This window comes from Diabrotica virgifera, chromosome 5 (genome assembly GCF_917563875.1).
Source record: "Diabrotica virgifera virgifera chromosome 5, PGI_DIABVI_V3a".
Taxonomy (NCBI): domain Eukaryota; kingdom Metazoa; phylum Arthropoda; class Insecta; order Coleoptera; family Chrysomelidae; genus Diabrotica; species Diabrotica virgifera.
In genome coordinates this window covers 177,494,385-177,506,593 of record NC_065447.1, presented here as the reverse complement: position 1 = coordinate 177,506,593, position 12,209 = coordinate 177,494,385, and the positions used below count along the sequence as shown (strand labels likewise).

Sequence of the window (12,209 nt, the reverse complement as noted above, 5' to 3'; positions counted from 1 at the left end):
TTTAATTTTAACCATTTTTTTTTCTTTTTTTTTGGTAATGCTACTACAATGTAAGACATATGCAAATAAGATATAACCAAATCTCCCTGTAAATCAACTGAAGACATTCCATAAAATCCACGAGGAAAATAAAATTCCTGTAGCTGGCTGTATACCATAAATCACAAAAAATACAAGATCCTTTGTAAAAGGTATATTTAAAATACCCCAATAAGGGTTACATCACAAAACAAAACGTTTTCGAATTAATAAGTAATCCATCATCAGTGTTAAGCCCTAAAATAGTAAGTATAACCTAATTAATAATAGAAAATGTGATAAAAGTTGACTAAGGTTAAGAATTGACACAGGCCATACTTACAATAGCATGCATGCGTGAGCCACCAAAAAGTTATGGGTGAAAATCCTTTGAAAGTTGTAAGATGTTAAATGATACTACATATTATTGATAATGATGATCGATGTTGCAAATATTCCTAGATATAACCCAGGGCAACACAGGACTCATGTTGCAAATATTCCTGGATATAACCCACGTGGATATGATTTGCAAGGAATGAACCTTTCATATTGAAAATTGAGTGTCAACTGAACTGACAGGTAAAAGAGCTTCAGAAATTTGTCAGTGACAGATTAGATTGTCAATGCAACGTTATGAACTATTTTGTTACTTCAGCCAATGAAATTTAAAGTTTATGTCGATGTTAAAATAAAACATTATCAAATATCCATATATTGGTGTTAAAATTATATAAAATTATATAGTTAAAGTTGTGTAATATTTGACGATTAAACATATGAATATGTCAATAATTGATAAATAGGTACTACGAGTTATGCAGTCAGCAACACATTAATCTCGTAATGGTGATATATTTAGAATTTTTTTTGAAAAGCCTATTACGCACTGCGTCTAGGATATCAGAATTTGTTTAATGTACAAAATGTACAATTCTAAGATAATGATTAAGGTGTGAGTGTTCTGGTGACTGATAATTTGATCTAAGTTGTTGAGTACAGATGAACTTGAAAAATTAGAAATTGATGGTATATTTCGTTTGGCTGAAGAAATTTTGTAGTTATGTGCGAAAGAGAATGAGCCTAAACACACTTGATAAGACTGATAACCCAAGAGACTCAACCACAGACCGACCCAAAACGAATGGATGAATAATGAAGAAGGGTGTAGGATCAGGGTGGGAGGATGTGGAGATAAATATTGTAATAAATAAAACGAATAATGTAGAAGTCTGTCTAAATAACTGTAGAAGTGAAAAATAAGAATATGGAATGATAAAATGTAAATAAAATGTATTGAGAGTTTGAAGTAGGATGTTGGGTATAGAAAATTTGTATAGAAATAAAATAGGTTGGATGATAGTGAAAGTCTGATGATAAACATAAGATGAGAGTATATAGATGATATGTGTTATGAAAAAAGTTGTCGGTGTAGGGGTTGAAAATCTCGATTAAAAGAAACATGGCGATTAACACAATTAGGACTTTTCTGCTTCTCTTTAACTATTTCTAAGTCCTCATACAGGTCCAATCTTAGGAAGTTTTTTTGAGAGATGTTATGTAACAATGAGGCGTCCTCTGGGATGTTGAGAGTATGTTTATTTTGTATGAGATGTTGTGAGAAAGTTGAAGTGTTCTCTCTTTTAGTATGTTCTAAGGAACGAGAAGCTAGTGATCTACAAGTTCTACCTATATATGTAGCATCACAATTGGAGCATTGTAATCTATAGACTCCACTACGATTCATATAGTTAATAGGGTCTTTAGAGATTTTCAACCCCTACACCGACAACTTTTTTCATAACACACATCATCTATATACTCTCATCTTATGTTTATCATCAGACTTTCACTATCATCCAACCTATTTTATTTCTATACAAATTTTCTATACCCAACATCCTACTTCAAACTCTCAATACATTTTATTTACATTTTATCATTCCATATTCTTATTTTTCACTTCTACAGTAATTTAGACAGACTTCTACATTATTCGTTTTATTTATTACATTGTTTATCTCCAGATCCTCCCACCCTGATCCTACACCCTTCTTCATTATTCATCCATTCGTTTTGGGTCGGTCTGTGGTTGAGTCTCTTGGGTTATCAGTCTTATCAAGTGTGTTTAGTCTCATTATCTTTCGCACATAACTACAAAATTTATTCAGCCAAACGAAATATACCATCACTTTCTAATTTTTCAAGTTCATCTGTACTCAACAACTTAGATCAAATTATCAGTCACCAAAACACTCACACCTTAATCATTATCTTAGAATTGTACATTTTGTACATATTAAACAAATTCTGATATCCTAGACGCAGTGCGTAATAGGCCTTTCAAAAAAAATTCTAAGTATATCACCATTACGAGATTAATGTGTTGCTGACTGCATAACTCGTAGTACCTATTTATCAATTAATGACATATTCATATGTTTAATCGTCAAATATTACACAACTTTATCTATATAATTTTATATAATTTTAACACCAATATATGGATATTTGATAATGTTTTATTTTAACATCGACATAAACTTTAAATTTCATTGGCTGAAGTAACAAAATAGTTCATAACGTTGCATTGACAATCTAATCTGTCACTGACATATTTCTGAAGTTCTTTTACCTGTCAGTTCAGTTGACACTCAATTTTCAATATGTAAGGTTCATTCCTTGCAAATCATATCCACGTGGGTTAGAGTCCTGTGTTGCCCTGTAACCTGGGTTATATCCAGGAATATTAGCAACATCGATCATCATTATCAATAATATCTATGTAGTATCATTTAACATCTTACAACTTTCAAAGGGTTTTCACCCATAACTTTTTGGTGGCTCACGCATGCATGCTATTGTAAGTATGGCCTGTGTCAATTCTTAACCTTCGTCAACTTTTATCACATTTTCTATTATTAATTAGGTTATACTTACTATTTTAGGGCTTAACACTGATGATGGATTACTTATTAATCCGAAAACGTTTTGTTTTGTGATGTAACCCTTATTGGGGTATTTTAAATATACCTTTTACAAAGGATCTTGTATTTTTTGACATTCCATAAAGTAGCACCTATGTTACTACCGAATCAAGGCTACAACGGAATGATTTGTGATGTTAGCAAGGTTCTGAAACTGTTTTCTTGTGGCATGTTTAATTTAGTATTTTGTTTATATGGGATTGAGCCCTAATTGTTGGTGTAAAGATCGTCCTCAGAAAATTAAAAAAAATAGGTTTGAAAATTCTGGGAAATTTTCATAACCGGATCTTTTAGGTTATATATGTATTATGTACTTTCCATATACAAATGAAATTTTGGTGTCGATCTTATGGTCCTAGCAATCTGTGGTTGAAAAAACGTTGTTTGAAATTATTATGTTACTGCCACCAGGGATATGTTAGTTTGTGTAATCTGTATCGTAGTTGTGATTGTTGAAAAAAAATTTAAATTAAATTAAATTCCATTATCATTTTTTTTTAATATGGCAAGAATCTAGTAATCTGTTATAAAAATAATAAGGTCAGGTGGGGTAAGTGTGTAGCAAAATATTAAAAGTTAGTATGTCGTCGCCTTAGTACTATAACTTGATAACTCTAAAATGGACGTTCTTAACATAACTAGTTCACAAGATGTATTTTATTTGTCTCCATATTTTGTAAAAACTTGATAACTCGCTCCAAACGGGTTAAGTATTTATTTATGATTGACGAAAGTTGATAAAACTCAAATGTCCCTAATATTCAGTGCTAAAACTTGACAAGATAAGTTATCATGTTATTGTTTAATCGAAATAATTGTGAATACGACATACACTGAATGCTAAAACTAGCTAACTATAGTTATCTAGTTGTAGCACGTATTTTTCTGAAACCATTGAGCTTACCACGTAATTTCTATCTGTTTACTCGGTTCATATTAATGCAAAAATTCGAGAATTGTTAGCAGAGCTGGCAACCCAAATGGCAGAGGGCTAATTTTCACCAAAATAATGCTTCAAATATTAGTTTTGTTAAAAAGTTCACAGGGCCGGCGTAGCTACGCGGTAGTGTGCTTGGCTCGCGTGCCGGTGGTCCGGAGTTCAAATCCTATCGCCGGCAAAAACAACTAGACATTTTTAAAATGTCTATAGGCCCCAGGTCGACTCAGCCTGAATAAAATGAGTACCTTGGGTAAAACCAGGGGTAATAATAGGCGTTGAAGCCTAGCACTGGCCCTGCTACCTTCCTTGTATATCGTAGGCCCTAGATATAGCAGACTACCCTGCTATACTCCCAAAGCCAAAGCGGTATAAAGCGGGAGACTATTATTATTATTATTATAAAAAGTTCACTTAGATGCAACTTGGCACGACATGCGACATTATCAAATAATGTTAATGATAACATAAGTTGATAACTTTAATTTTTCATGTTATTTTCCATATTGGAAAACAAATTTTGCACCGTATTCCTAAATAGATCATTAGCCAAAAAGGTAAGGAACAGTATTTTAGAGCTGCAGAATGAATTCCGTATTTACCAACATCATGGTAGCAGCACAAATATCTTTAAAATCTTTAAACCCGTTTATCTCAGAACTACTAATTTCGAGTTATTAACTTATAGTATTAAGGCGACGAAATTTACATACCGCATTTTGAGACCAAGTCAGATTTGAAGCTAATATTTTAATATATAATTTGAATATGTACTTATCACCTACAACTGCTTCATTTTATAACTTTCCACGGCAATGACGTCACCATATTTTAATTTTTTTTAAACTATTTCCGTAGTACACACTTCCCCCTTCAAATGGTGGAAGTGTGTCTTCGATTTATTTTTTAGCCATGAATCAATAAAAATGGAATCTGGGTGTGTATGTACTTTAAAAGTGCAAAAAAGTTTTAAGAGTAAAAAAAAGTTTTAAAATTTAACAGAGAATGCCGATGGTACTTGATTTTAAATAGCACGTCTCGCCTGAAACACGCACTTAACGTTAGGTCCAGACAGAAGGACACTTTTCTATTTTCTATGTTGATTTTTTAACCAGGAGGAGTAAACTAAAAAGGCAGATTCACACCCAAGAAAGTTACTAGAAAAGTCACCAAATTCATCTTATTTTTTTCGTTGATCATATCAGCTTTCGATGATAATCCATACATATTATATTATACTAACACATCGCTAAAGAGTTCTAAAAAGAACTATTTTTATATAAAAGTAGACTAAAAATCTAAAAATTAAAGGAATAATGCAGAAAACACAAAAAATCGCCGATAGACTTAATTAACCTATAGAATGACAGAAGTGCCAAAATTTCATAAATGTCATTAGTGTCAAAATTTGATAACAGTGGAGTAAACTTGCCTACATTTGGACCAATTAGAAACAAGCATTACGGCACGGTAAATTTGAATCACTCCTCTTGGTTAAAAAACAAACTATAGTTAAATGAAAGCAAAGCTAATCTTAGTTTCAGTTGACCTTGTAAGCATTTGTATTCTTCTTTAACAAATCATGGGTGGCGATACTAGTATATAACCATATTAAAATATATTTTGACTTAACACACTTACCCCGAATGCACAGTTTCCCCACCTGACCTTATGTTTAATCAAATTAAAAATTTAATCTTTGGTTGAGTTGTGTTGTGCGTTGCATATGTATTGGGTATGAATAGTGTGACCAACTAGCCCGAAAAATCCGGGACATGGCCCGAATTCCGAAGTCGTGTCCCGGCGTCCCGGATAAGGCTTCTGGGCCATCCAAATTTTCAATCATCATCCAACCAATTTCACGTCCACTGCTGGACATAGGTCTCCCTCAATTGTTTCCACACTTCACGGTTTTGTGCTGATTTTTGCCAGTTTTTACTAATCCGCCTGATATCATCTGCCCATCGTGTAGGCGGCCTTCCTCTACTTCGTTTATCTTCTCTTGGTCTCCACTCCATCAGCTTTCGTGCCCATCTTGAATCTTTCAGCCTGGCGACGTGTCCTGCCCAGTTCCATTTGAGCCTGGTGATACGTTCTACAACATCTGCGATACCGGTTGTTTGTCTGAGATCTTCATTTCTTATTTTATCCCGTAGAGTTACGCCCAGCATGGATCTTTCCATGCGCCTTTGAGCAACCCGCATTTTCGACGCTGTTGCCTTGGTTAGAGTCAGTGTCTCTGCTCCATATGTCATAGTCATTACCGGTAGCACACATTGGTCAAACACTTGTCTTTTTAAACCGATCGGTATACTGCTCCTAAATATGTCTCTCAGAGCTCCGTAGGCTGCCCAAGCAAGAGTTAATCTTCTTTTTATTTCGCATGTTTGGTTATCTCTGCCAATTCTAATTTCATGACCCAAGTAAATGTACTTTTCCACTAGTTCTACTTCTTGTTCGCAATTTTCAATGTTTTGGTAAAATTGTCTTTTGAAATTTCGAATACGTTATTCTTCTCAGAATTCACATCAAATTGAATTGGTGGGAAGAAAAAAAGTGGACAATTTCTAGAGTGTAATACTAATACCACATTACCACATTAGCATAGTATAGTTGATCCAAAAGTTGGCATAACCCAGACATCCAAAGTGAAAGTTATCCTTCAACACAAAATTGTTCTATATGATCCACACAATGTCCAGAACAAAGTCACACCATTTTGAGCGTCAGGTGTGGGGGGGAGAGGGGCGAGAAATTGATAAATTCCTAGTTTTTTACGTTTTTCGTCAATATTTGTAAAACTATGCGGTTTAGCATGAAAAACCATCTATACAAAATTGTTCTACAATAGATTTGAAATAAAAAAGGCCCCATGCATAATCTTTCTAAAATGAATGGTTCCAAAGTTACGGAGGTAGTATAGTATAACTGGTCCAAAAAAAGGCCTAACCCAAACATCCAAAGTAAAAGTTTTCCTCCAACACCAAATTGTTCTGTATGGTCTACATATTGTTCAGTAGAAAGTTACACCATTTTCAGCGTCCGGTTTGAGAGGGAGATGGGGAGAAGTCGGTAAATTATTAGTTTTTTTTAAGTTTTTCGTCAATATTTCTAAAACTATGCTTTAGCGTAAACAATGTTATATACAAAATGTTCTACATGAAATTTAAAACAAAAAATGTTTTATACATAATTGTTATAAAATCAACGGTTCCAGAGTTACGGAGGGTGAAAAGTCGAGGAGCTCGATACTTTTTATATTTTTTGGGCAATGTATGGTATAACTATACCAAAAACCCAGACATCCAAAGTGAAAGTTATCCTCCAACACCAAATTGTTCTATATGGTCCACATAATGTTCAGAAAAAATTCACACCATTTTAAGCGTCGGGTTTGGGGGGGAAGAGGGTAGAGAAATCGGTAAATATAAAAAGTATCGAAAATCTCCACTTTTCATTCTCTGTAACTCTGGAACCGTTGATTTTATAACAATTATGTATAGAATCTTTTTTGTTTTAAATCTTATGTAGAACATTTTTCTATAGAACATTCTTTTCGCTAATACATAGTTTTAGAAATATTGACGAAAAACCTAAAAAAACTACTAATTTACCGACTTCTTCCCCATCTCCCCCCAAACCGGACTCTCAAAATGGTGTAACTTTTTACTGAACAATATGTGGATCATATAGAACAATTTGGTGTTGAATAAAAACTTTTACTTTGGATGTCCGGGTTAGGCCTTTTTTGGACCAATTATACTATACTACCTCTGTAACTTTGGAACCGTTCATTTTATAAGGGTTATGCATAGGACCTTTTTTATTTCAAATTTAATATAGAACAATTTTGTATAGAAGGTTGTTCATGCTAAACCGCATAGTTTTAGAAATATTGACGAAAAACCTAAAAAACTACGAATTTACAGATTTCTCCCCCCTCTCCCCCCCCAAACCCGATGCTCAAAATGGTGTGACTTTTTTCTGAACATTATGTAGACCATATAGAACAATTTGGTGTTGGAGGATAACTTTCACTTTGGATGTCTGGGTTTGGGTCTAACTATACCATACTACATCCAGAACGCATGAATTATATATCGTGGTATTATAGTTCTACGAAAACTAAAACGTTGGACTTTTTTTCGTTTCTGTATTTTAGGTATTGTCTTCTAAAAAAAATGGCCTGATTTTCATTGAGATGTCCCGGATTTCAGGTATTTTTTTCAGCCTTGTCCCGGATTCGACTGAATTGGAGTTGGTCACACTAGGTATGAAACTTTCGATGGTGCGTTCTTCATTCGGCTCTTGTTGGTATTTTCTTCTTCTTGACTTATTCTTTCATATTGGTAACCAAAGCCTGCTGCATTGTGTTGATGTATCTGCTACATATTTTTCTTTCTAGAGTAGGATGAGGGCTGCTTCTTTGACTTTTCTCCTTTTCGTGTCCGTTCCTTCATGATTTTTGATGCATCTTTTCAATATACTGTGTCCTCGTTGTCTCAGGCATGTTTGCATATCTGGGATTTCTCTGTTCTTAATGTATGTTTCATGCTCGTTAACCCTCTATGGCAGTGGTGCTCAGACTTGTACTGAGTGGGATCTACCACATAAACTGCAAGCGTCCAGCGATCGACTGCTAGTAAAAAAAAACAATTTTGAAAATAAAAAACTTTATTGCACATTTCTATTTGATAGTTGTAACTACAGAGAGTTGTAATTAAAGTCATGTTTTTCATCTTATTATTTGAATGTTAATGCATGGCACTGCATATCATCCAGTAGTTTTTCATATAATCAGAGATATTAGTCAGTTAGTTGATTACGATACTTTGATGTCACTACCTCAATTTGGGAAAATGCAGACTCACACAAGTACGTTGATCCAAAGAATGCTGTGAGCTACAAAGCTATTTGCTTCAAAGACGAATATTTGTCAGACGATATGAAAGACCAATTTCGTATCGGTCGTTCTGGATTTAAGGGGATAGGCATCTTGTAGGAAAACTAATAAGTATTTTTGAAAAATTTAAACGCAGAATGAAAGGTTACATTATTACCGAGGGCAGAAGTCTCCTAGAATAAACAAAACGTTTCTTTTAATTGACATATTTGAAAATAAAAATCACACTAAATTTTCTCTTTTTTTCAACCCTGTAACTTTTTAAAATGAGGATTATAGGAGTTTTCAGCGACTTTCGGGCGTCGGTAATAATGTAATATTTCATTCTGTGTATACATTTTTCAAAAACACTTATTAGTTTTCATTCGGTAATAATGTAATATTTCATTCTGTGTATACATTTTTCAAAAACACTTATTAGTTTTCTTAGGATTTGAAAAAAATGAATGCATTTAAATTGTATTAGACCAAGATTTTGCGCCTACGCCATTAAGGAGTATATCCGAAATTATTTTTAGTACCTCATTTTGGACGGACATAATCTCCATATTGAAAGTAATGGATATTTAAATGGCAATTTTTTACATCACTTCGCAAGAAAATGAATTAGCCATGAATGTTACAATATCTGTCAGTTTTTTTTTTTTAAATCAGCGAAGCGTCTTTCAAACTCGCTATGAACTGCTTGCATCTCCGTCCGTCTGCTGATAAACATAATTCAAATGAGCGGATATCATTTTTTCAACGGTGAAAAGTTCTTTAAATCCATTCTGTTCATTTGATTAATCAATAATTTCAAATTGTTGACAAAAGAATGTACTGTGCTCATCATATCTATAATTGTTTTATTTTTATCCTGTAGTTCCAACTTAAGGAGGTTCAAATGATTTGCGATACGAAAGACAGATCACCGAGCCATTTTTCGTTTTGAAGTAAATGAGCGTCTTCCCCCCGTTCTTCTAGAAAAGAAATTATTTCGGGAAGCAACTCCTGGAACCTATCTAAAAATGTTCCACGGCTCAACTATTTCGCATCTGTATGCCGATGTACGTCAGTGTGTTCCGCAGGGTCGCTAGCTTTCCATTGCGCTTTAAGAAGACGTCGTTACAAGTTTCGCACTCTGATTGAATTCACAGTTTTTATTGTGATCTTCATGACGTCGTCCATATTTAAAATTTTGGAACACAAAACTTGCTGGTGAATGATGCAATGAAATTTAAAAAATTATGGAAATTCATCGTTAGTTCGTAATAATTCAACACATCCATTGTTAACGCCAGTCATGAATGGTGCACCATATGTTGTAATACACACTAGTTTGTAAATCGCTAGCTCGTATTGTTTTACAAAATTAAAAAAAAAAACTTTGTATATATATCTTCTCCGCGAGGTTTTTCTTTCAGAGGCAGCATTGTTAACAATTTTTCTTTAGCCAAATTTCTTTGATACCAGACATATCTTTTCAATTTGTATTTTTTCCGTGAATCGCGATCGACTTCAAAAACTTTGGCGATCGACTGGTCGATCGCGATCGACCCTTTGAGCACCGCTGCTCTATGGGCTCAATCCCATATAAACATAATATATACTAAATTTATGCTATTGGTTTAATAACAGATATTCATGGGCGGATATCAAATTATGATTTAAATGGGTGTCACACTGCAATCAAGCAAGCTAGGGGAAACCACCTGATTATCTTCCCAAGAGTACACTTCAAATAAAAGCGTAACACAAAAACTAGAAATGCCATGCTATCTGGGTAGCATATTTACAGTGATGAGCGCGCTAATAACCGGCAAAATAGCTCAAAAGATGGAAACATAATACATTGCTAAACAAAAAGAGATGAAACTAGTGGAGATGGAAATTATCGTTATAAGCGTATAAATTAACATTATACATTACATAGTTTCCCACCTTTAGACGTATCAGAGGAGTAGGACAACTGTCACTCTGACAGTAGAATATTATAAAATACAACTCTCGCAGACGTCTAAAGGTCGGAAACTATGTAATGTAATGTTAATTTATACGTTTATAACGATCATTTCCACCTCCACTAGTTTCATCTCATTTTGTTTCGCAATGTATTATGTTTTCCATCTTTTGCGCTATTTTGCCGGTTATTAGCGTGCTCATCACTGTATAATAATAATAATAGTCTACCGTTTTATACGGCTAACGCGGCTTTGGAATTATAGCAGGGTAGTCTGCAATCTCTACGACCTACGGTATATAATTAAGGTAACAAGGCCAGTGCTACACTTCAACCGCCTCAAAGTCAGATATCCTACCGCCTGAGCTATCCGGCCCTATTATTATTACAAATATTTCTAGCAAAAACTTAAACTATCCTAAAATTATGTGCTTTTACTTTTATAAGTTGGTTAATGTTGACACATATTTTAGGCAATACAAATAGCAGAGTCAGATCCGTTCAAGAGGTATAATACAAGACCGAACAAATCACCGTTTCCCACTTGTGAAGCTTTGGAATTCGGAAGTGATGAATATTGGAAATGTGCAATTCGCCAAGTTGCCATGTCTGGTCAGAACCACGTAGGTACTTGCAAAATGGGACCCAGTACCGATGGAGATGCTGTTGTTGATCCGTCACTTAAAGTACATGGTATTGATGGTCTACGTGTAGCTGATGCGTCTATCATGCCAAATGTTGTTGCAGGAAATATATTTGCAGCAGTTGTTATGATTGGGGAAAAAGCTGCTGATATGATTGCAAAAGACTGGTCAGTCTAACTGAAAATAATTTATAGAAATAACAAAAAATATATATTTTAAATGTGTTAATTGGAGTTTTTTTGTGATGTAACTTTTTAATTTGAATTATTTACAGCATGTTTTTCCTGTATAAAGGCATCTCCAATCCGCAATGAGACATAATATCCACTAGTAGAAAATAATAATGCAGAACAATAAAAAATATTCTTGAAAACTTACAGAAACACACGTGGAGATTAAAGCAAAAATATTTGAACAACTAACAAACCAAATCTTAATATCAAGCGAATCATTTAAAAGTGAAACGAATACTTTAATCAGCCTAATAGGTCTGGATCCTGCGTACCAAGAAAGTTGATTAATTGCAAGTAGAAAATTTGTTATTAGCTTAAGGGTGTGTAGTCGGACAAACTTTGATATATGGAAACACTGGAACAGAAGAAGTTTTAATTGTGGAACAGGTTAAAAATTTGGAACGTCAGACTACGACAACGTCAGATGTATTTTGTCGGACAGAACTTCCAATTGATTTGTAACCCTTTCATTAAACTCTCATGCAAAAATCAGACTGCTATTTCTAACCAACATGATTCCTGTTATTTGACATGTTCTTCGTGTTCCA

The 12,209-nt window shown here is 34.0% G+C and overlaps 1 protein-coding gene across 2 annotated transcripts in view; it reads left to right on the top strand.

Annotated features, from left to right (window-relative positions):
• Positions 1 to 11,656, top strand: part of LOC114334629 (glucose dehydrogenase [FAD, quinone]-like) — a 65,850-nt gene extending 54,194 nt beyond the window's left edge. For both annotated transcript variants that reach the window (XM_028284712.1, XM_028284713.1), the window contains one exon: positions 11,258 to 11,656. In XM_028284712.1, the coding sequence (XP_028140513.1) occupies positions 11,258 to 11,605 (348 nt within the window). In that variant the 3' untranslated portion in view covers positions 11,606 to 11,656. The remainder of the gene's footprint in view (positions 1 to 11,257) is intronic.
• Positions 11,657 to 12,209: the final 553 nt, after the last annotated feature.